Here is a 26442-nt window from a genome sequence, read left to right as displayed (position 1 = left end):
TGGTTGCTTTATCTGGGGCCTATTTGTCCATAAGCTGTCAGAAACTAAATCAGAACAAGAACAGGCATGAGCCTGCATGTCACACAGTGCTTTTGGATGCTCGCAGGCATGGGCTGAATATTCATTATATTCAGCCATGTAGTATAATGCTGTGACAAGAGCATCATGTTGAGTGCATACACAGATTTAAACATTGCACAGCCCCCCATATTTAAAAACTGCTGCTCATTTTGGCAGCTCAAGTTAATTTAGCTTATGAACAGGTGTGGAGCAGAACCATTGCCAATGTTCAAGATTTTAATGACTTTGCCACTCTATCAGCATGATACACACTAAACTAAAAAGGTGATATTGAGCACTAAAGTTGTTCTTTGGCTCATAATCATAGGGAACCTCTTTTGGTGCTGTAGCACCATCATGTAGGTTCTACAATGTAATGTACACAGCACCTATGTCAAATGGTGATATATACTGTACAACCATTAGAGCCTAAATTAGGCTAAAGAACCAGTACAGGGACTTACAGTAACAGCGTCTTTGTATAGCAGCGGCGGTGCTACAGCGCCTCAACCAATTCAAATAACCACAGTGTGTAGTCTTCCCCAAGGCAAACTTTATTTAAAAAAATAAAAATCAAACAATAAGACTCCTCTTACAAAAAACTTTAAACAGTATAGTAAGGGTACAGTCAGCTTTCTGTGTGAAAAGTCTGTTTCCATTAAAAAAGAAAAACGGCCACATAGGCAGACACAGTTAGGTGTTACTGTAGCACTGTTTTAGGGCAACCTCTATCACTTTTTGATAGAAAGTTCTAATTGCTCATCAATAGTTTTCCAATTATGGTCCATTATGGTCATAGAATTCTCTACGATTTGAAATAGGGTCTGCTGCATATGTTTTTATCATGTTTGATGTTTGCCTATTTATTTATGTATTACTATGTCTACTCCTCGCGTGTGAAATGTACTATATCAATTCATTTGAAATCGATTACTAAAAGTTACCAGATTGCATAGAACACAACAGCACATGGCCCAAGATCCACATCCATAACAATGTTTATGTTTAGCGGGCATAGCATAGGATCGTAGTAGGCAATGACCTGGAAATCATTTTGTTTTCTCTGAGTATACCAGTGATTTATTGGCTCCGCGGTCATGACCTTCCCAGCAAAACAGCATTGGTTGCCAGCCTAACACTCCTCTCCAGCACACAAGCAAAGGTCATGACCTCAACTGGTAGATTTTAATTCATGGATATATTATCTATAATATATTATTCTTTAAATGTGCTGTATAAGTCCATTTTGGTTCACCTTTGAGTGAAACTAACACTGAGTATTTAGTAGTTTTACTGTGCAGTTAAACTGAAAGGCAGGGATTTCCATACTGCGGCATAGGTGGATTCCGCAGGTGAGATAATTAAAATGTTAACCTGAACTGTACTTAAGTAAGACACATGAACAATTCATTTGATGTATTACATGTTGTTACTATGGTGACATATTTATACTGTATGTACACCGTCACTAACACCTGCTTTTTTAGAATGACTCACAGAATACTTTATTAACAAACAGTATCAGTACGGGAGGGGGAGGGTTCTTCTGTGGAGCTCGCTGAGGGAGTACGTTTGACTCTCTGGGGGGAAGTTAGTAGGAGAAAATAATATGGAGAGTAGGAGAAGATAATTTGAGGACAGCCATGTTTTACGTGAGTTTTACATTTTGATGGGGAATCAAGACATTTCATTGCTATTGGTAATAGGTATAGGGCAGGAACTCCTTCTGATGGTGTTGTGCCCATGGGATCACTCTAGAGAAGTAGTTTGACAGGTACAGGATTTTAAACAGCAGACCCATGTTTACTGATTGCAGTTCATTGATTCATTTGCCACTGTGTACAAATGTGACCAAAATGGATTTGTACACTCTTAGAGTTTCAATAAAAGAACACTGAGGGTGAATTTGTGGACATGTGGAGAGAGCAAGGAGATTCCTTTGGGTGTTATTCTGAATCACAACAGGTTTGACTGACTGTGTTAAATGAAGAGGAAGTTAACAGTACGACTGCTAACTATGACTAAAAGTCTAAAACGGAAGATTGTGAAGGCTTCAAATAAAAATTAAAATACCAGTCCATGTCAATGTCAAACAGCCATAAATCATTTAACGGGAGGAACACGTTTCCCTTGTGGTTGACAGGCAACACAATAACATACTGTATTGTCAGAGAGGTTTAAACAAGGGAAAACAATGAAGGAGTTTTCGGGAAAGTAAGGTCATGTGTTATGTTTAGTCCCCACCACACCACAGCACATAGTCAGAAAGTCTTGGCTTTTATTTTTTCCTGAAAAAAAGAAGAAGAAGAAAAAAGTATCCCTCTTTTGAAAGACTGTGGCAGAGCCTGCCACATTCTTTACTGCTTGGAGAAGTCTGTAATTGTTTCCAGCCTCTGGGATTCTCTTGGCCCCTTAGAACGCTAGCTTTATGTCTTCATTGAGAATCTCCCCTCATTAAACCTGGACTCTTTTAATCAGATGACATAAGTGAAACAGTTACCCAATAGCCCCCGTTGCTGTCTCCCTGTCCCAAATACTTTTTTCTCTCTTTGTATTTCACAAGTAGTAGCCAGTATTTAAAGACTTCCACTTCCACACAGCGAAGAGAGTGAAAAAGGTTTATTATCTGGCACAAAGACAGTGCGGCCCATTATGGTGGTGTGGCTTCACACACAGGCTACACCATTTCTCACTCCTGCGGTCTGAAACACAAAGACTTAATAAACCAAGACTAGCTGGGGGGTGTGAGCACATCTGCTGCGCTGTGACTCGTTCCTATGTCCAGGGAGGCAGGCAGCGCCATAGGCAGTAGGACAGCTGTTAGAATCCTGCCGCTGTGTATTCAGGCATATAAAAACCTCCATCCACCCAGGTCAAGTCCTTCCCTTTAGATACTGTTGTTAATTAGCAGGAGTCGGAAGATTCACCACATGCACTCTAGTGTTCCTATTCTGGGCATGTCATTATACCTGAACATTCAGCGAAAACAGGCAAACATTCGGCCAATTGTAGATCAGCTCGAGCTAGAGATTTGGTGTCGAGAGAAAAAGGGAGAAGAACAAGAAGAATAGAACCCTGGGAACGAAGTGAGTATATACTGCAGGGTTTGAGTGGTTAACCACTTAAGTGGCTATAATCACCTCTTTTTATATTTGAACATAGCCGATCTACAAGCTCACAACATGTCGCGGTGCGACACGTTGTGTGAGCTTGTAGAATAGATCATAGATCTGTAGCTCATGTAGATCATCATCTAATTTTGAAGAAGTTTTGAAAACACTGTCAGAGATAGGACTCTGACAAAATACATCCACCCTGAAGGTCTGCCTCCACCGCAGTACAGACACCAAGCAGGGTTGAAGGACAGTCAATGCGATCAGCTTTCCGACCGTATTCTGAGCTTCACTGCTCTGGTTCAACTTAGCCCGGCTCAATATATCTTCACTTTCACTTCATCTCCAAGTCAACCAAACATTCCATCAAGGCAGTGTGGGACACTTTCCCCCCAAACTTGGCTTCTAACAAGGATTCTCTGGAGTTCAGAAATAGATTATACAGTTACTTTTGCACAGACCGTTTGTCTCCAACTTAAGGAACGAGATACTGCAGAGTTCCTTAGAATATTCAGAAACACAACATAGCTTAGCTCCCCTTTCCTCTCATACATAAGCTTGCACACACAAAAACATTTATCCATGGATAGACAGACACACGCACTCGCGCACACACACACACACACACACACACACACACACACACACACACACACACACACACACACACACACACACACACACACACACACACACACACACACACACACACACACACACACACACACACACACACACCAGTTTTTCCACTTTCACACTAGCATTTCATCCAGCTCAGTCTCTTGCCCTGTCACAACAACGAGTCACAGACAACTAACAGCTGCTATTCGTGCTGGCATCACTGACCTGCGAAGGAGGCCGCGCTGTTTATAAACAGGAAGAGAGCAAGAACAAGAACAAAAGCCATGGTGGAGGTGAGAGAGAGAGAGAACAAGATAGAGACGCAATTCCACAATCCGCAATTCAGACTCTTTAATGTAAAGTAAAGAATAAAAGATAAATCACATCCTCAGCCTCTCAGAAAAGTAATAACATATTCATAAGACATGCTTTCTCTGGCCAGTTTATGCAATGGAATGTCGAACAACATTCAATACCAGGGCCGCAAACGATTAATGCTGAGCGAAAAAAGACAAGAAAAGGAAAAAAATAAAATAACCAAGGATTCTGTCTCCTGAAGCTGAAGCGAGGAAGGCGTTTCAGAGCAGTACCAGATGCTTGCTGAGCATAAGGGAAAACTGCAAAACCAAAATGAATTCACCAGAGTTCCACTTCCACAACTATTTGGCACAATTACACGTTCTGTCCTTTCTTAGAATAACATGGCACAATTTCAGCTCCCACCAAAACAAGGCTAAGAGGAAAGCAACGGTGCTCATTGAAAATCATATGTTTTCTTGTGAAAAGACATGAAACAGAATCCCCTCTGGTTCACTGTATTGAAGGAGTGAACCATTTGTATTTGAAGGAGTCAAATACAAATATGTGGGTAACCGACCCCCACCTCCACAAATAGTAAATTGTTTGGGGACCAGTTTCATTAGCGTTTTATTAGTACTGATGTTTCTGAATAGTGTCTCACTGGACCTGACTGCAGATATGATGCAAGTGAAAACAAGACTTGACTTGTTTTTTTTTGCTGTTCCTCATCCCAATGGGGAAAATTCTCACCGCTCACAAACAAACACGAAACCTTATATTGTACATATCCTTTCACTGCATGCATTATATTGTGTTGTGTGCTGTAGGTGTATCAGTATGCACACCTGTAACTGTGAGTGTCCATGCATACCATACCATAATAGAATACTGTAGGCGCATATATATTCTGTGTATGTGAGGGCAAAGCAAATCCAAGTGCTACGTTACAACAGTTGAATAGAAAGAAATAAAAATAAATAAAGAAGATTCATATTTTATTAGGGATGGCAGAGGCCCTTGAATTTTAAATGCAGAGATTTATGTAATCCCCAATCACATTATCTGACTTGACACAACGGAGCTGGCACGGTGGCACCCTCAAGACCGTAAAGTGAGACTCTGCCGCAGAGTGTGGGATGATCAGACACTTGGCCACTGAGCACTCTAGTGATTATAAGGTCTTAAGATTTGCTTACTGATTAAATTGAATCATTCAGTTCAGTGCAACAAACAAGTTCCAGAGTGAGTTTTTTTCCGCCTTCTCTTTTCTCAGGTCTTACCTGCTTCCCCATGGCTGTTGTGGTGAGTGTCTCTCCCTGGTAAATGGTTGGGCTAAAGTGGCTTGCTGGGACAGATGATGGTTTTCGTTCATTCCCCCCCTTGGGAAAAGAAAAAAGAGAGAGTCAGACAGGAGACAGGAGGTTGACGGTGTTCTGTCTGCTTGCACACTCCCCCTGCATCAGGGTGTGTACACACACATGCATACCTCATTGACACACACTGCCCTGCAGGTTCACACAGGAGCTCAGTGGGCTGACAGCAGGGAATATTCATCTCTGTGGGAGTGGGGGATGAGGGGGGGGGGGATGAGGGGGGGGCGTTGCTCCTTCTGTACTGTGGAGGAGAGCATGTATTATAGGGGAGGGCACCCTTAATTCCCACACAATATCATTAAAATCAACCTGTAATGGAAGAAGCTAGAGCTTAACTGATTGGTGTTATAGTGTTATTACAGAGTAGCCTGGTGAATAAAGAGGTGTGTGTGTGTGGGGGGGGGGGGGGGGGGGGAATAAACGGTTACGCTGCTACGCGTGTGTCTGTTGCAGGATTTAGCAGCAACATATTGAAAGTCAGCTGCTGATATAATAGGGATGGATTGTCTCTCCTCCTGTCAGTTTTTTACACATGGCCCAGGGCAGTTCGATTGGGTTATCAGAGCAGAGACTGAGCAGTGATAAATAAGGCAGGCGGATCCACAGCAGACAGTGGGCCAAAACAGAGAGAGAGAGAGAACAGAATAAAAAGACATAGCTATCAAACAAGGGAGAATTGGATTTCTCCACACTAATGACACATCACCCTGCGGAATACAATAGTGTTTGAAAACACAAGATTCCACTGTAACAACGGTGAGATCATGTCATTTTGAGGGTCTGGAGTGTACGTCGCAGATGTGGAATGAAGGCAGGGGTTTTTGCATTTTCTTTCATATCCACTCTATCCTTGAGGAGACCCCCCCCCCCCCCCCCCCCCTACCAGTTTAAGTCTTCCAATAACATAAAATTACTGCTTATTACCTGAGCACATCTTCGGCTTAATTATTGCCTGCTCACACTTTGAGTTTGTCTTTTTGATGCATAAAACGCATGATTATATGTTGGGAGCAGAATCCAGTGCTCTACGTGTCCTACTTTGTCTGAGCATGGGTTCCTTTTCCGATCCAAGTCTTCAAATGAGGGAATGACGTCAAATGTAACTTTGCCTACAGCACGTTCCCAAGAAAGAGCTGAAACCCTCCAACAATACTAACTGGAAAAACGTTAACGTTCTCTTTCATGATAGTTTTACCGCTTTTACAGTGCAGTACATGTGCAGTTTTGATCTAAATACCATATTACAGGTGTGCAAGTACAACTGGCCACCTAATCTAATAATATAGCATTATGTGAACCATGTAAACAGTCTTACAGTCTTATACAATACCAGCTGCAAAAAGGGCATGCTTAAACTTGACGGTCTTCCTCAACGCCACTGAAGATACATATGTCATTGAGGGCTCAAAACCATTACAAAACAATTGCATGGAACTATGAATAAACATTAGGCTTGTAGATTGGATGGCTAATTCCACCGGGCTCGTGAAATCATTTTAACGTAGATACTAACATACATTTTAATTAGAGTTATAGTGACAAGCAGGGTCTGTTCAAAGCTGTCACTTAGAAACAACTTTGTTAGCAAGTGGCTCCGGGGGAAAACATCTGCGTGCTGCACAAAATCAGATGGTGTGAAGAGGGCGGAATTTGTTGCAGTAATTCCCTGATTGTTGAGAAGTTGGAAGGCTGAACAAAACAGTCTGCCGAGAACTGCCTTTTGGTGACTCATGATTCATGAATTACCCTGCGAAATACAACATTCTGCTAAACAACTAATCTTTCATTGGCCAGCCCTGGCTGTCAAAACATGGACATATTGAGGTTGACCCAAATTGATCCCCTGTCTGCCTCCCAATTGAGCGATAGTGCTTCACCACACAGATTCAAGGACAGATGATTTAAACAAGGAATCAAGAAAAGCTACAGCAAAGAAAATAAATATATGCTATAGCATGGGCAGTTTTGATGCACAAATATGGACAGTATACACTCACATGCACACGCACGCACGCACACACACACACACACGCACGCACGCACGCACGCACGCACGCACGCACGCACGCACGCACACGATTAGACGGGTTCTGTTAACTGAATGTTGTTTTTCTGGGGATGATATGGCCCACATTTGGAAATGGCTAATCAATCATATCTGGGCCAAAGCGGAGCATGAGGCACAACAGATGGGCTAAATGAAATGAGACTGTGTGGGCTGGTGCACCCATGGTGCTAGTGTTGCCTCATTGTGATCCTGGCACACACAAGGACGACATGTCTGTCAGCACTGGCGACCGGGCATGTGTTTTGCCAATCCCAAAGAAGACTTCAAAGGAAAGTGCACAGGTGGCATTGTCCAAGCCAAGGGTTCACAAAACCTTTCAGGCCGCAACCTCACAAAATAATCATATTTGAACTGGGAACCCCACACCCTGAGAAGCACTTGGAATTGTAGGCATTACATTTAGTTTGTCTCGGTTCCACAGATAAATATTATGAAAATAGACAAACTAGTAGTTCACAAAGCATTGCACTCTGAGGCAATGGGAGCTTGTAGATTGGCTGTTTTCACAATGTTTTCCTCTTTCTTATACGTAATATTTGACAATTTGGCCAATTTGGTATTAAAAAGGTCTTAAAAGTCATTAAATTGTCACTTTAGAAATGTGCAGATACCCTGTATAGTATGTTGGTTTATTACTGTTAGAACACAATGTTGCACATTAAGCTTATCAACTGGGGACCCCCAAAATAATTTGGGAACCACTGGTCTACTCAGCAGTCAGGAAAGTAACTTTCAATATATTAGGTCTGACTAAATAAATACATACATAAATAAAGTTACAAGAAATGTAAAGAAAAATTAAGCGACTTCCTTGGCAAAGAGAAATGTCCTCTTCATCCACAGTGTAAGGTTTTGTTCAGTATCTCTGAGATACTTTGAACTGGTCTAAACTGAGAGGTTTGATGCAATCATTGTTAATCCTTTAATCTGAAAGTTAAACGTTTTCCTTTATATTAACTACTGTATGTTATAACCCTAGCAATGTCAACTTTTATATTAAAAATAAATGCCACTGTGGTTGACCTATTGTCTATTGTCTTCAGTCTTGTCCTTGTCTTATCTTACTGCATGTAATTCTACAATACAAATTCACCATAGCCATAACTTCCATGGGCTTTGACTAGATTCTAAAATGAAAATGCAGGCCTTGTAGTACTGTTGCAGTAATTGCAACATCTTGATATGATATAGGGAAAGCTGAATTTATTAGAAGAAAATAATCAATTTTCAATGTGATCTCACGGTTTGAATACAAGGGCTGGTGTGTTTAATTTAATACCGTATAGAAAAAGTAAACATGGGAGAAGCTCGCTTCTTCACACAGGAAGGAACAAACTCCCAAATGACATCTGCAAATATCTTTCATTTTAATGAAAAACAGTTGGAATTAGATCTCGAATAAAATAGCATACTGTAAGACAAGACTATTATTTTAGCATAGTAAATACACATGTTTAGAATGTGTTTATAATTACTAATCATCTTTGTAGTCACATTTAATTTGATTACATTTGGTATTTGTGTAAAAATGTGTAGGCTTTGTCCCCCTCAGCAATATTGTAAATACTTTCGTTTCTTGGTTGTTGTTGTTTTTTTATTTGTCTGCCCGCTCTTTCTTCTTTTTCTCCTTCTGAAATGTACACTCTGAAGCGATATTGCCCTTTGCCCCTGTTAAGTGTTGACTTGATGCCATATGTAGTCCTGAAGAAAGCAAGGATGTTACAGAGACACTGGAGATGGAGTCACTTGGAGGGGGGAGGGAGGGAAGAGGGGTGAAAAAAAAATCCTGGGAACTGCACTTGTGTCCTATGTATGCATAGAAATGCTGTTATTGTACTGCTTTTTCCAAATAAAATAAATATTATAAAAAATAAATAAATGTGTAGGCCTACTGTAGTGATACATATAGATTATTATCACCATGGCATTTTGTCCTTGGACAGAATGCCATGTTTATCATTTTTTAGGTAGAGATAGAGAGAGAGAGAGAGAGAGAGAGAGAGAGAGAGAGAGGGAGGGAGTGACACAAGGCAATCGAACTGTGGAATTGAACTTGCGACTTGCTGTCAGGCTGCATTAGAGCCTATATGTGGCCTTAACTACAAGGCCATCTGTGTAGGGTAGGCTTAGTGTGATGCTGCATCCTATATGATGCTGCCTGCCCTCTAAGCAGCAAGGTTGCAGGTTAACCCATTGGTCAGATGACGAATACCCCCTAAAGTAGATACAGCTTTAGCTTACGCTGATTGGTTGACTGCCATATAACCCCATACGAATACAAAGTCACAGAGGTGACCAAGCAATGCAAGCGTATCACTCTCTCAGTCCTTTCATCACACCTGTCACCCTGGACATTATAATATAGTTGGGTATTATCACCATTTTAATTAACTGCCTTTTCCTATCTGCCTGCCTACTAGCCTACTAGGCAAGACTCCAGGACTGCTGAGGGAACAAGTGGTATTAAAGACTTTAATCCTGATGGATTAAGTATGACTATACAGCATTGTGTAAAAATGTGTTGAATGAATGAATGCCACCATATTCATGTTTTGAGCAGATGTCAGATATTTAAAAAATCGCCTGCATGAGTTCTATTAGTGCTGTGTTCCCTGGTTCCAAACAGAATGTCCAATTTATTCACATTTGACCTTCCAGTGTCCTCTGGTACAGAGCAGTGGTTCTCAAACATTTTAATGTCCGGGACAGCCAAATTGATATATATTTGAAAAGATCTTTTTCAACATTTTCAGAAAATACAAATTTTGCTACCCAATGGAACCCCCTCTAGAACCCTTGGACGTCCCCAGACCCCACCTTGAGAACCAATGCTAGTATACAGAGTAGACCCAGACAGGCCCATGAAAAGAGAACTGCTGCAGATAACTGCCAAGGGATCATCTTACATCTGCCCGCGTTGTGCAGATAAGATGGGGGGAAAAAATTGCGGCTGATCGTTTGCTGTCAAGAATCGAGAATAGAGTGACTGGGCTCTGTCTTCCTACAATATACTAGTACGAGTGACTAGTATATTACATTTACATTTTTCAATCATAGCCAATCTACAAGCTCACACTGCGTCACATATAGCGTTGTAAGCTTGTCGATCTTCTACTTTTGCTTCTGTTTTGTTTTTCTTTTGAACATATTTTGATTGATTTTCGCCTATAATAACATGCCCAAAATAGGGATGTCGGGTTGAAAGCGGATACTGAATAGGCCTACGCCTGGCCCACAAAAGCACTTAGAAAGTTGAAGGGGAGTGCGTGTAGGTACTAGGCAGTGGTATAAGTATAATTTTGAGAATGTAGTAGTATTTTAAAAGTTCTGTACTTTTCCTTCTACTCCACTACATCTCAGAAGCAAATATTGTACTTTTACTGCACTACAATTATTTGAAAACTTTAGTTACTAGTTACTTTGTAGATTAAATCACAAACACTTCAGCCCTATACATTTTTGTCAATTGAAAATAGCCGATCTACAAGTTCACAATGTGTCACGATGCGATGCATTGTGAGCTTGTAGATCTGCTATTTTCAAAGGATTTGTATACATTTGAAAACTTGTGAAATGAGCACTTTTACTTTTGGTCCTTTAAGTATATATTTTGATACCAATAGGCCTGCTTTTGTACTTTTACTCAAGTAGCCTACATTTTGAATTCCAAACCTTGACTTTGAACGGAGTATTTCTACATTGCAGTATGTAGAAAGGACATTGCAGAAGGGGAGTGTGTGTGTAGGCACTAGGCAGTCGGCTCCGTTCTGTGGTGCAGATGGTGAAGGGGAGGTAAACAGCTCTGTGGCTGTTCTTCCCTATAAAACACATCCAGACATCCTGTTCTGTCTCCCTGGCCTAGTCACAGTCGAACTGTATGGTGGCCTAAGACAAGCTACACAGCCCACACAGCTGTAGAGAGCCAAATATGGCCCACAAAGTTTAACCACATTTCTCAGTGTTGAGGAAATCCCCTGACTTATTTGTCTAACACGAGGAGGGGTTTGTTAACACGGTGGGCGAGGTTACTTTCAAAATGTAATGTAATGATTCCTGTTATTCATAACAATAATAATGATCATCATCTCTTAATACAATATTGGGTAGGCCGCTACCTACAGTATACAACAAATAACAGAAGTGCCCATTTTGGAAATCTGATGCAACAGGTGTAATTTTTGTTTAAAATTATTTTAGAATTTGTTTCACCTATACAGGATCAATCCCGCACTTTTCACTGACATTTTGCCTGATAATTATGAGTATGACACATAAGACACCTGGCTATTTACAAAATATCTAGCAAGAGAGTTTTCTTACCGTTCCAGCCACAATTCCTTAGCTCATGCTGCCCTCTAATGGTCAGTTCTGGTAAGTCTTTGATAGACCAACACTAGAAATGAATACTGGTATGCACAGTAGCAATCCTGCAAACAGGCAAAACATACAACATACATATTTAATCTGATATAAATAATATCTATCCCCCCCCCCCCCCCACTGACTTTAACCACTTAAAGTTAATGGGTCAAAGTCAACCACTTAAACCACTTTGTTAACCGGGATCTCTTGCGAGTCTGTACTTTTACTCCTTTTCCCTCTCTACAACAAATCTCTTTAGTCTTTGCTGAAAATAGACATGTTACCAGCTTGTGACACAGCATGTACAGCAGCTATTTTCACCAAACATTGACTTTTATTTTTGGAGACTGTTTGCTAATTAAGAAATGCAGCCTATAGGAATGCTAGGTTCATGTGGTTAAAACTATTGATTAAACCCTACTGATGTCATTTATTGGAACATTTGGCAGTGATCTGAGATGTGGTCAACTTCCAGGAGGTAGAATGGGGTCTAATAGGAAGTCAGAGAGATAAACATCCTGCATTTCATTACTGTTTGAAACCACAAAGAAAGACTAAAGCTTAATCATGAAAACCCTCTGCTTTCCCTCTACAGTACACCATTGTTTTGCCAAATTAGCTGATCTATAAGCTCACAAGTCACAACACAATGCGACCTGTTGAGCTTGTATAGATCGGCAAAAAATGGATGCTGCTTACGCCATGAGTGTCGCTGTCGAACACCGAAAACAGCAGATCTACAAGCTCACAATGTCACATCATTGCTCTCAACACACCAAGTGCATCCAACCAAAACTATATATTATATATTAAGGACTTTTTAAATGAATGTTTCTCGAATTAGAAATGTAGGGAGATTAATTGTGCAAAATATCATACAATTAATTACTTGATTGCTTCCTCTCTGTTTCAAAAGAAAGCCAAAGATTAACAAATAAATTCTGATGTCACCGAGCTTAAGGAAATAAGATATCACAGACAGAGTAATGTCATGATTCAATTAAATATTCAAACAGCCTGTCTCTGTGGAGGCCGTCAAAGGCCAATATCATTGTTTATGAATAGATTAAAAGCCACATTGTACGCCTTTGGAAGAAAATATGGCAGGAAATGATTACTGTCTTTGAAAAACCATAACCATTCCTGCATAGCAAGCATACAAAGCACAAAGTGGGTTCAAATGTAATAGTTGAGCCAATTTTGTTCCAATCATTTACATCAGTTACATCTGACTGTATTACACTGAATAACACTCAAGATGTATCATCCAGTTTGCCCTCTAAAAATGTTTAATTAACCAGCTATATACTTCGTCATACAAAGTACAATAGCTGAATATAGCATTGTCACTTCACGACACATGAGCCTGTAGATCTGTTATTGTGTGAGCTTGTAGATCTGTTATTTTCTGTTGAAAGTGGTTAAAATGGCACAACGGACTCTGTTGAAAGGCCTACGTACTGGGATCAGCTGCTTCAAATCGTCTATGAAGAAGTGGGCCTTGGCAGATTATCGGTGATGATCCTGAGCAGACTTCCGAACACACAATCTCCTCCACCTGTTCCCTGTACAGACCATGTTCAGAGGCCGGCTTCTTCCAAGTGGACCAGAGATGAGGGCGTGGCTGCGTTGGACATTTGAAGATGATGCAATATACATGTATCATGATTCATGAAGTCTGCCAAGATGAGCTGCTACACCAAAATGCAACCAAGGTTTACTTATTCGGCAATAGCTCAATCATGGCTTCAAATTACACCATAAAATCATTAATATCAAAGTCTGATTATAATGTTTTATGTCTTTTGAATGACTGCTGACTTGTAAGGACGTTATCCAACATTACATTCGGATATAGTATATATACAGTAAAGAAGGAAAAACATAATGGTTTTGTACCAATAACCTCTGTATACATTCAATTGTTCTACAAACCATAGACGTTACATTCTACTGAAGGCTTAGTTTTCAATCTTCTTTTGGGTACAGTATGCAGTCCAATAAGTTCAATATATTTAGAGGACACATTCAATGCAACATCATACTTTTTGTTAGATACCTGTTGTTATGCAAGTTTGTTGTTGTTATTTAGGAGACAGTAGGAGTAAAGTCCCATGGATAAACTGCTGTACATGAACGAGATATAAACATGACCTACTGTAGCATGAATACAGACAAAAAGTTAGCATTATGAATGATTGACAAGAGACGTTCCCTTCTGTTGACATATCTCAGATGCAGTTAAAATACCTGGTGGACTGGTAGATTTAGCCCAGGGCATTTTTCAAAGCATAAGGTAGTTATTTTGTTTTCCAAAGAAGCCAATGTATTCCATTCATTTCAATACGGTATCAACAGTGAACCTGCTTAACTTAAACCCTATACACTCAATTGACTATACTTCCCTTAATCTTTCCCTCCGCACCAAATCTCTTCACCGAAAACAGAAGACCGACAAGCTCACAACACGTCAAATAGCAACACGTCAAAATGAGTTGAAAATGTTAATTGATAAAAATGAAAATAAATAAAATCTAGGCCATGGAGAAAAGATTGTTTTAGAAACTAAATTCAAACAACTTCTTAACGGTCAGCCAGTGAGTGAAGCAGATAATTTCATGACGGTAAATATTAGATTATGAATTTAAAGAAAAAGTGAAACACAAAAAGAAAGAAATTCACAATATGTGAAGCATATTCAGGGATTTACTTCCTTGGCCTATTGGCAGCATCCACAAGAAATTTGGACAAAGTCAAAGACCTTCTACACCGTAAAAACTGTAAGTAAGCCATGCCGAGCCATGATGTCATGAGGCCCGGTCAAGCCATGAGGCCCATAAGGCAGGAGCCTATCTCCTGTTTCTGTAGCGTGAGGCAGACCCTGGACATGACGCTAGTATGTCGCAGGGACTTACCCCCAATCCAATCCTTGATGCTGAGTGACAAGCAGGGAGGCATTGGGTCCCATTTTTAAAGTCTTTGGTATGACCCGGCCAGGGATCGAACCCAACCTCCCAGTCTCATGGCGGACAGTCTAACCACAAGGCCATTGAGCTGGTAGCGTCCAAAATCAAACAAGCGGCAGTATGCTTTGGAAAATGGTCGGCAGTAATGTCAAGCATACTGTTTGTTGTGGACAAGACAGACTGTCAGTATAGTGCTTTAAATAGAGTCACGGGTACATCACTCACACCAGAGTTTCTGTCAGGATATCTGCATTAACTGTTGATCTCAGTTGCCATATATGCCATTTCTCACTCTGGCACTGATCAGTGTCAAGGCCAGTCCTTTCTCCTGCCCCAGACACAGCCGCAGGGTCCACAGTGTGGGAAGTGGGACTGCTCCTCTGAAGTGGCTGTTCAGGGACTTGTGGGCTCAGACCTCCGGGCTGTTGCATGACAAGGGACGGGGTAGAGTTAGACATACGTCTCTCTCTGAGAGGTCCGGTGTATTGAGGGTCTGTCCCGCCCTCGAGGGGAGCACTGTACGGGTGTCTCTCCCTCCCCGCTATGTCCTCCGAGCTGAAGGCTCCCCATAGGCTGTGTAGTCGCTGAAGTAACAAGGAATCTGGCTTGCGCTGTCCTCCTCCTCTCCGTTCTTGAGGCGTACTGATGCTGCGCATCACCGGGAGGTGAGTCTGGTGTCCTGACACTGCCGGCGACGTCTGGGCTCGCCTGAGAGACAGCTTGCTGTGACTTGGGTGACTGTTGAGCCCCTCTGACCGTCCATAGCACTGACTTTCCGACACATTGCCATGGGAACCTGAGCAAGACCATTCGTTTACTATCCTACCATCTCTACATTACCATCTACAACAACATGAAAGGAGGATTCTATTACCGGTGAAGCTGTGCTGGTCCACAAAGTCTTGGCTGACATGCCAGGACCCCCAGAAACTGTCATTGTGGTCCTCTAACAGTCAGAAACAATAGACAGAACAAGTGATGCATCAACATATTTAGCAATATACATATTTATTTCAATACATTATATATCTTATCTTATATCTGTTTAATGCAAAATCATTCTGAGCTCACCCTTACCAATGGTCGGCGAGGTGCATGTATCTCCAGGTCTGTCTTTGGAATGGCCGCTGTGTTTGTACTGCGCACGCAGTTTGAAGAGCCTGTCGGAGCTACTGTCAGGGCTACTGTCTCCTTGACACTTGTACAGCAGGCGGTCTGACAGGACAGGAGAGTTGTTGTCATAAGGAGATACCTCTCCACTCGAGACTTTGTTGGAATCACTTGATAAGCGTCTGTCGTCACTGAGAGAAAAGGACTCTTCTGTTTTCAGAGAGCCTGGGCTTCTGTAAAGACAGACAGACACACACGAAGGGTTGCCACTCACTGTCATCTTCCATGATGGTGTACTGTAGGTAGGTACTCCTATATGGTTAGGGGTTTGGAGCTGGCATTCTGACTTACGAAAGCATACCACAAGGGGGCAGTCACAAGGTATAACCACTGACTTCTTTTAGACCAGTGGTTCTACAAGTGGGGTCCACGGACCCCAGGGGTCCTTGAGGGGGTTGCCAGCTAAATTAATTAATATAGCACTTTAAGCACTTTGACCTCATAAACACTGGCTACATTTTGGAAAATAGGCTAGCAGATCTACAAGCTCAAAACATGTCACAATTAAAGGTGTTGTGATCTTGTACTGTATATACCTTTTTTAAACATTTTAACAACACAAAAACAGAACCACTGTCTAAGACTTGACATGTATGCATTCATGCAGCACAGACAGACAGACAGACAGACAGACAGACAGACAGACAGACAGACAGACAGAAAGACAGACAGAAAGACAGACAGACAGACAGACAGACAGACAGACAGACAAAGGGCAAAACTCACGAGTACTGAGAATCTTTCCTCCTCAGTAAGTAATCCACCACATCAGGATCGGTTTCCAGCAAGCTCATCAGAACCTCATTCTGCAGGTCAGCAGGCACCTGGGGAGGCCAGGAGAGAAACACAGCCTTCCAATGAACCTCGTAACAAGGGCAGACAGCAGTATGGTTTGATTCCATGCCTTAATTGAGAATCAGACATCAAATGATGACAGGGCGTCAAATACACTCATACGTTTCAGCTAATGTCTATTGTCTAAGTACAGTACCTCTGTATGCAACAGAGGCAAACGGGTTTTTTACTCTGTGCCAATGCTGAATGAAAGATTTTTTTTGCCAACACCAATTTCTTCCTCATCATTTGCTCTGGATTTTCTGGTGAAGAGCAGAAACACATATACAGCCCTATAGCTAAGGTCATAGACAAAAATTAAAATGACTCACTATTTATCTGACACAGCCTGGGAGGAAGCCAGGCCCACTCACTGAGCTCAACTTTACAAGGCTCAGTAGTGAAAAACAAATTGTGGGGATATATTAGCTTTACTGTAATGGAGCTTTGTATTATGGGAGACTATCTGAATGAGCTTAGTCCTTCTCGAAATTATAAAGCCAATGTTGACATTTCATTAGGTGGCTCCGCTCCATTAAGCTTGAGAATTCCCCATAAACGCATTGTGAGATTTTATGCAAGGCAGAGGAGGAATGGCTATTGAATGCCTGTGTTCCCTCGTGTGTTCTGTGATTCTAATTCAAATGCAATTCATTTGGCACACCACGGCGCTCATTAAAGATAGCTTACCATAAAAAGAGTCTCGTGGGTGGAGATCATCCTTTGGACAACGCTGATAATGGCTGTGCTATCCTCCGCACGGGCAAAACTCTGGACCGTAAACTCTTTGTCTGAGTTCTTTTGCTTGCGTAAAAGGTTAGGCCCAAAGATGGTGGCCAAGTTGAGAGGTGTCATCTTGTTTCCGGAGTTCTAAACACAACAGGGTGGCAGAATTTGACATGTTTGCTATGCACATGTTTACACAAACACTACAATACAACACAAAACACTAACTCATGAAATGTATTATTAGACAGGTCATGAGTTAGTGTTTTGTGTATTGTTGCGTTGTATGCATGGTGTATGTAATCTATCTATAAATGCACTAAGTCTCTGTCTGTATGTCTGTCTGTGTGTGTGTGTGTGTGTGTGTGTGTGTGTGTGTGTGTAATCCACGTAATTTGAGAACCGTTAGCCCCACCGGCTTCAAATTCAACACGCGCGTTCCACACCACAGCAGGGGGTGCCTGGGCTCTGGACCGGGCCCCTGCCCAGCGTCCATATATGGAGCTGGCCTGTTCTCACCTCAGAACACTCCATATTTGGGCATGCCTGACACAGAACTCCACAAGCTGGCTGCATATACTCCATATTTGGGCATGCCTTACAAAGAACTCCATATATGGGCATAAAAGGGACACATATCTGGGTGGGGCATGCATTTCCAACTTGCATCGTTCCAAGTACCGCTGTAGAGGCTCCAACGCAAAATATCTGGGTGGGGCATGCATTTCCAACTTGCATCGTTCCAAGTAGGCCAGTGCCCAACGGGCACCGCTGTAGAGGCCCCACAGGCACCGTTCTAGTCTTCTATCTATAAATGTCTGTCTGTGTGTGTGTAATCCTGGCCGGCGGGGAGAATCTTCGGCGCATGCCCGAAGCGCACCCGAATTTCAGCACAGCTTCTAGACACTAAGCTAACAGCCATTTAATAGAAATTATTACGCTTGAATTTAGCTAACTTTGATGTTAGAGCAAACATTTCTGGGGTTACCCTCAAATTATGTTGAAGGACAATAATTAGGAAGCTTACTAAAGGTGGCTTTGGACAAAAGAATTATAAAGAATGCTCTATTTTTCTGTCAATTTGAACAAATAGCATAAAGACTGAAATGCAGCCAAAAACAACTCTACAGGTGTACCAATCAAACATTATATCCTTAAATGTACGTCACATACTGAAAATAGCAGATCTACAAGCTCACAACGAAAATCAACACACTGGGTTGTAAGCTTGTAGATCTGCCATGTTCACCTGCTTTTGTTGAATGTTCGCATAATATGCGAACATTCAACGAATAATTACAATATTATTGTTGCTGAATTGTTCACCTATTATGACATGCCCAGAATAGGGACACTAGGGTTGGTTAAGAGTCTGAGTGGACAATAGTCTTTCAGGACGCCACAGACCGCCTTCTCCCAAACAACCAGAAAATGGTGGGAATGTGCACACGTCATGCCCCTGTCCCCATGTCCCTTCAGGGAATGTGCACCCGTCATGCCCCTGTCCCCATGTCCCTTCAGGGAATGTGCACCCGTCATGCCCCTGTCCCCATGTCCCTTCAGGGACCCCCCGTCATGCCCCTGTCCCCCTGTCCCCATGTCCCTTCAGGGACCCCCCGTCATGCCCCTGTCCCCCTGTCCCCATGTCCCTTCAGGGACCCCCCGTCATGCCCCTGTCCCCATGTCCCTTCAGGGACCCCCCGTCATGCCCCTGTCCCCCTGTCCCTTCAGGGACCCCCCGTCATGCCCCTGTCCCCTGTCCCCATGTCCCTTCAGGGACCCCCCGTCATGCCCCTGTCCCCATGTCCCTTCAGGGAATGTGCACCCGTCATGCCCCTGTCCCCATGTCCCTTCAAGGACCCCCCGTCATGCCCCTGTCCCCTGTCCCCATGTCCCTTCAGGGACCCCCCGTCATGCCCCTGTCCCCATGTCCCTTCAGGGACCCCCCGTCATGCCCCTGTCCCCATGTCCCTTCAGGGAATGTGCACCCGTCATGCCCCTGTCCCCATGTCCCTTCAGGGAATGTGCACCCGTCATGCCCCTGTCCCCATGTCCCTTCAGGGACCCCCCGTCATGCCCCTGTCCCCTGTCCCCCTGTCCCCATGTCCCTTCAGGGACCCCCCGTCATGCCCCTGTCCCCCTGTCCCCATGTCCCTTCAGGGACCCGTCATGCCCCTGTCCCCATGTCCCTTCAGGGACCCGCCATGCCCCTGTCCCCCTGTCCCTTCAGGGACTCCTGTCCCCATGTCCCTTCAGGGACCCCCCGTCATGCCCCTGTCCCCATGTCCCCCTGTCCCTTCAGGGACCCCTGTCCCCATGTCCCTTCAGGGACCCCTGTCCCCATGTCCCTTCAGGGACCCCCTGTCATGCCCCTGTCCCCATGTCCCTTCAGGGACCCTGTCCCCATGTCCCTTCAGGGACCCCACGATACAACTTTCCTTCACTGCTCCAGTAATCCTACACTCCTGGCAAAGACAAAACTTTGTTTTTATCCCTGTGCGAAATAATTAATCTCTACTTTGGCAAGAGTTTGTAAGCGATCAAAGAGTAATTGACACTAGGGCTGCAAGGGATGCACACGCAGATCCGACACACCAAAGATCCGACATGTGGGAACAACGGTCGGACATGCGGTCGAACATGCGCTGCTCCGTGCTTGCGGTTAGGGTTAGGTTAGGGTTTGAGGTAGGTTGTCGGTCTGGTTGACACTCGGAGCAATAGTATGTCGGAACTAAAGCATGTACCTGGGCTTCAACTATCGATTATCTTCTTAGCGAATATTCTATCGATTACTTTTTCAATAATCGAATAATCTAGAAGTACATTTTGGATAACCACTTAAGCCTTATTTTATACTTCATCTTACAACGCAGTGTTTTTGATAATTGATTATCACATTTTTTTATAATCAATTAAATTGATTGGTTTGATTAACTGTCGCCCACCTCTTGTCCGTCGCTGTCGAAGCTATCCTGGGCGTGCGCGGCCACGGTGGACAGGAAGTGCAGGAGACGCTGCAGCGTGTCGCTGTTGCAAGGTGGAAGCAGGTACATCAGCAGCTGGAGCGCCATCTCCTGGTCAGACCAATCCAGCACTGCAGAGGAAGAAGAACCCCATCAATACTAAGCCAGACACTAACAATGTCAATGGGCTCTATGCACACACGCCGTTTTGGAAAGACCTGCGGCCCCTTCCCTACTTCCTTCACAGGTGTTACCGATGATACTATTGAAGGCTCTGTTCCATTCTGGTCAAAGAGGCCTGTATGGGTGTGCGACTCTGAGTGTATGGGTCCATTTGGTTCCATTTGTACACTCTCAGAGTTATTGAGTTAAGTTTGAGAACCACTGCACACTAAATGGAACAGAGCCTTTATTAGTATCATCGTTAACACCTGTAAGAGTGCAAAATCAGCAAAATCGACAGAGAAATGTGGTCAAAATGAACGCAATATATGTGGTCCTATCACCCAGCCTTGTGTGTATTAATGTGTGCGTGCGTGTGTGAATGTGTGTGCGCGAGCTGCTCACTCATGGTGTTGATGAAGGCAGTATACAGCTCTCTGGTCAGCAGTGGGTCCGCCATGTCCCTGAGGAACTCTTTGAGCAGTGCGGCCACATCGTGGACACTGTGCTCCTCCAGATGGACTTCCAATCCCTGGTCAAACTCCTCACGGAGCTGTGGTCAACACATCAAGTACAAATGGTTAAATGCACAACTGGTATGATCCCTTTAAATACTGTATACAGTTTACATACTGAATGCAACCCAGGGGTGGACAACCTTATAATAGGTCATGTAAAAGTAATGCAAAAATAATGTATGGGATTTTAAAATGCTGATGACAGCACTTGATCCAGTTTCATGTAGGGTAAACATATACAGAATACTGCTGTCTGGTCCCATCTTGTTAACTGTGGTTGAAAGGTAGTAGTGGCCTAGTAATGCACGTGGATCAGTGATATGCTGCCAGGGTCATTCCTGTTCATTCACACTGCTCCACTCCCCTGATATGATTCATTCACATTCAGGCCACAGTATTCTATGAAAGGTTGTTTTTGTCTATGTTTTCAAATTGCTACGCGACCAACCAAAAAGCCCCTTAATATCGACCGTTTGATCTTAAACACCTGGTTGCCCACACCCCTGAAGTAAGAGTATGTCAACAGGAAACCTACCTGTCGCACTCTCTTCTTAGAACTCCCAACACGGAAAATGCCAACCGTCTGCAGGCCTAGGGACAGTGTACATACACAGTATACTATTTAGGTGGTGATGCATATGATGAACAACACCACACGCCCATTAGCCACATTAACCCTGGCATCTCTATTTTGGGCATGTCATTATAGGCAAAATTCAAGAATGTTCAGTTAGCAAAATTGCAAATGTATAAGCTTGTGGGAGCATTTTACATGTGAGTTTGTAGATTGGCAATTTTGGCTGTGCAACACCATCGTACAACAGAGGCATAATCAGGCTTAAGTGGTTAATGTTGAACATACTGTACAAACTACACATTTGTTATTGAATTATATGTTATCTTGCGGGTGCCAGCAGCAATGGACGGTAGGCTAGACGTCATAAACAGGGCTAGTCTAGGGCGAATGTAGTATTCTTACAGACGCTTAGTCATTTTCAACTTTGATGATGTGTACCGTATTTCTCCAGGTGCTGACAGCAGTTGTCCACCACGCGGGGCACCTGTCTATAAATGGGGTTGAGGCTCAGCTTCTTGTCGCTGCGCTTGTTCCTGTTGCCGGCCGCCTCCGTGGGGAGCGACAGCTGGAGGGCCTCCAGGAGCCGAGACTGGTTATCATCGAGGTCGGTGATGCAATCCACAGACACCCCGCCCTGTCAGAAACAGACGGGTGAAGACGGTACAGTCACGCAGACCTGGTAAACAGTCATGACCTAGTAAACAGTCATGAAACAGACGGGTGAAGACGGTACAGTCACGCAGACCTGGTAAACAGTCATGCGGCTGCAAGTGATAACACATGCTGCAGCGGTGTGTGTGACGGCCGAGTGAGCTTCCAGTAACAAGATGAACACAGTATGTGCCAACACCGTCACAAATAATCACAGTAGACTCTGCCACCTGGATCCCAATCCAATCCAATCCAATTTACTTTATTTATAAAGCACATCTAAAACAACAGTGTTGTACCAAAAAAGAGAAAGAAATTCCCACAGAGTTCACACAGAGTGTCCTACGTGACACTCACTGTCTTACAGCAATAAATAATAGGATGGCCCAAAACTTCTTACATCTCAATGCCAACAAAACAGAGATTAGTCATAGGCCCTGAAAGTATTGCCAACGCCATTCGGCTCTCTCTAGGCCCATTGGCATCTAATATAAATGACTCTGCTAGAAATCTGGGTGTCTTCTTTGACAACCGCATGAACCTTGAGACCCATGTAAAGAAGGTCACCCAGTCCTGTTTCTTTCACCTACGCAACATTTAAAAAATCAAACCAATCCTCACTTCCCAAGACCACGAAAAAAATCATTCATGCTTTCATCTCTTCCTGTCTTGATTATTACTCTACACCACCCTCAGCCCCTTCTCAATTCATAAACTACAATTAGTACAGAATACAGTCGCCAGGATTCTCACAAACACAAACCGCAGATCTCACATTACACCAGTGCTTGCTGCACTCCATTGGTTGCCCGCTAAATCCATTTAAAAATTCTTCTAATAACATATAAGGCATTACACAGGCTGGCTCCACTATACATCTCCGAACTACTGCATGCAAAGCCAAATACGAGATCTCTCAGGTCATCTGATAAAGGCCTTCTGATTATTCCTGCAACTAAACTTAAAACTAAGGGGGACAGAGCATTTGCAGTGGTTGCTCCCACTTTGTGGAACGCCCTGCCCTTTGCGTTAAAAAATGTCGACGGTTTTAAGAACTTTGTAAAAACGAAACTGTCGAGAAATGACAGTTACCGCGTGGGGTCCCCGTGGGTCCGTGTGGGGGTCCCCTGAACATCCAGACCCCCAGGAACGCGGCCAGGGCTCGTACTGCATTGTACTCTGTGCTGTACTCTACCGGCCACATTAGGTGTTGCAGCTGTCCGTGCTCGGACACGTTAAAATACATACATACATACATACATACATAGGGACACACATAGCCTCGTAATGGAGCGGAGGCACCGCTCAAAAACACTAAATCCCTGGAGCTGCGTTGCAGCTTAAGTCTAATTTATGCTTCAACGAAGCATAAATCAGATCTTCTACAGGGGGGACTGGGGGCAGCAAAGCCTACAGTATGTTACCCTTCTCTGGGTCCTCGGTGCTGCCTCCGGCGTGCTGGGCAGGGGTGAGTCGTTGGGGGTCTCGGAGGTGGAGCTGAGGGAGGAGTTGCTGCTGGAGAGGTCCTTGTTGTTGTTGCTGGCCCTCTTGGAGGCAGACGTGAGCTGCAGGAAGGACAGCATCAGGTCACTGGGGTCCCTGTGGCCCTCCCGCTGGTGCTCGTGGCGCTGCTTGTGCGCACAGTCATTGGATATGACCTGTGAGAGCGCTATTCCAAACGCCTGAGGCAAAGTCTCTGTTGTGGGGGAGCGCAGGGAGACAAGAAGAGTTCATAGCACTGCATCTATTGACCAGTGGTGGAAAGTACATTTACTTAAGTACTATACCAAGTACAATTTTTTGATATTTGTGCTTTACTTGAGTATTTCCAATTTCCAATATATTGTACTTTACTTTACTACATTTATTTGAAAACTTTAGTTACTCGTTACTTTGTAGATTGTGATTATTATTACAAAACATACATTCAATTTGAAGTATACTCGTCCTATCAAATGAAAACGCTTGGTGCTCAGGACGAGTATAGTTGTTCTAAGGCGTTTAGGCCTCGCTATTTTCCATTTCTAGAATCGGCCCGGTTACTAGGGCACCGCCCGCCGTGTTTGGGGGCGCGCGCATACATACAGTATAGTACTGTTTTAACTGCGAATTTTTTCTCTCCGAAACTATTGCGCTGTCCGTGGTGGTAGTGATCAGATTGCCGAGGTTCAGGTCTCATTTCTGATTTTACACTGCATCGCGATTACAATATTTACGTTTCTGGAGAAAGATAGCTAGCGTGGGCTAGCTAACATTAGCTTCTTCTGCTTTTTTGGGAAACGAAAAAACTGTAGTGCGTCAGAAAAATACACGGTGGCATCAAATGTGTGTTAACCACTTCAGCCCCTATATACATTTTGGCCATTTGAAAATAGCAGATCTACAAGCTCACAATGCGTCGCATCGTGACGCATTGTGAGCTTGTAGATCTGCTGTGAGCTTGTAGATCTGCTAGTTGATCTTTTAGATCTGCTACTTTCAAAAGATTCTTATACATTTGAAAACTTGAAATGAAACATTCTGCGTAATTAGTAGTACTTTTACTTTTGGTACTTTAAGTACATTTCGATGCCAATACTTTTGTGCTTTTACTCTATTAAATTTTACTTGTCACAGAGTATTTCTATATTGTAGTATTGATACTTTTAAGTAAAACATTTGAGTTAGTACTTTTTCCACCTCTGCTATTGAGCATCTTACACTGTGCTTATAGTCAATGCCAACTTAGATAGATAAAAATAAAATAAGAAAAACGTTTGGCTGGATGCAGGAAACATGTTTAAACATGTTTATTATTATATCATGTGTTATTTCTTTGTTCCAATGCTGTGCTGTGTTGGTTTGTGAGAACCCTAAAGTGAGAATGAACGATATGCCCCCTTAACATCGCCGGCAACAACTGCACAGCCGAACAAAAACAATATGATCCGACCACCGCATATCCAATTTCCAGCGTCAGAGGGAACACACATACTTTCTGATGTGTCTCTGTAAACACAGAGCAAAGAGGAAGGGGCTGACCATGCCTTGAGGACAGGACTATGACGACGGGGCCACCCCTCAAGATTGTTTTTGTTATTCCCTCGACCGCCCCCCCGCTGACAGAGAAGCCCCACATTCCTGCCAGCGCTGTATTGTCGCCGGTGGGCTGAGGAGCGTGGTAGCTCCGGCCAGGCTAGCATACAGTCTCTTTTATGGAGGTTACTTGACTGTATGTTTTCACTCTGTGGGTATAAACAGCGGAGTGCGTCTGCTCCAGTGAGCGCCACACACAGTTCCCTCCGGACGGATCAAAGCGCGCCTTTTCCCACTGTCAACGGCTTGACCAGGCGGAGAGTGTGAGAAAACAAGACCCAGCTGGACGGGGGGAAACAAGCAGTGGCTGAAAGTAACTGAGTACATATACCTAAGTGCTGTACTTAAGTACAATTTTGAGGTATTTGTACTTTACTTGAGTATTTACAATTACCAGTACTTTTACTTCTACTTACATCTTATAATATTAATATTATTATAAATATTGTACTTTTACTCCACTACATTTATTTAAAAACTTAAGTTACTAGATACTTTGTAGATTTTCATTATTATTGCAAAACATACAGTAACCACTTCAGTCCCATATACATTTCGGCCATTTGAAAATAGCCGATCTACAAGCTCACAATACGTTGCGATGTGACCCATCGTGAGCTTGTAGATACGGTAGGCAATTTTCAAATTATTGAATTTGAAAACTTGAAATGAGTCATTCTGCATAAAGAGTACTGTCTACTTTTGGTACTTTAATTACATTTTGTACTTTTACTACAGCAAAACGTACACATTTTGTACAAAAGTACATTTTGAATTTTGGACTTTTACTTGTAACATAGTATTTCTATATTGCAGTATTGATACTTTTACTTTCCACCACTCTGACTGAACAAGACCCAGCTGGACGGGGGACACAAGGGTCCGGCAGGACCTTGTTGCTAT

General features: G+C 43.1%; 2 protein-coding genes across 4 annotated transcripts in view; both read right to left on the bottom strand.

Annotated features, from left to right (window-relative positions):
- Positions 1-5472, bottom strand: part of mid1 (midline 1) — a 33316-nt gene extending 27844 nt beyond the window's left edge. Inside the window, exon 1 of the mRNA XM_079518727.1 lies at positions 5375-5472. The gene's annotated coding sequence lies outside the window, so the exon portion shown is untranslated. The remainder of the gene's footprint in view (positions 1-5374) is intronic.
- Positions 5473-14287: 8815 nt separating this feature from the next.
- Positions 14288-26442, bottom strand: part of LOC306935692 (rho GTPase-activating protein 6) — a 38226-nt gene continuing 26071 nt past the window's right edge. For 2 of the 3 annotated variants that reach the window (XM_079518862.1, XM_079518864.1), the window contains exons 4-13: positions 23889-24160; positions 22252-22447; positions 21772-21827; positions 21124-21271; positions 20539-20687; positions 17558-17737; positions 16760-16857; positions 15935-16206; positions 15738-15809; positions 14288-15659 (exon numbers count right to left, since the gene is read on the bottom strand). In XM_079518862.1, the coding sequence (XP_079374988.1) occupies positions 15085-15659; positions 15738-15809; positions 15935-16206; positions 16760-16857; positions 17558-17737; positions 20539-20687; positions 21124-21271; positions 21772-21827; positions 22252-22447; positions 23889-24160 (2018 nt within the window). In that variant the 3' untranslated portion in view covers positions 14288-15084. The remainder of the gene's footprint in view (positions 15660-15737; positions 15810-15934; positions 16207-16759; positions 16858-17557; positions 17738-20538; positions 20688-21123; positions 21272-21771; positions 21828-22251; positions 22448-23888; positions 24161-26442) is intronic. The other variant, XM_079518863.1, reaches the window with a different exon arrangement.

This window comes from Electrona antarctica (genome assembly GCF_951216825.1).
Source record: "Electrona antarctica genome assembly, chromosome: 13".
In the NCBI taxonomy this organism is placed as follows: domain Eukaryota; kingdom Metazoa; phylum Chordata; class Actinopteri; order Myctophiformes; family Myctophidae; genus Electrona; species Electrona antarctica.
The sequence above is the reverse complement of the archived record's forward strand: the minus strand, read 5'-3'. Positions and strand labels throughout refer to the sequence as shown.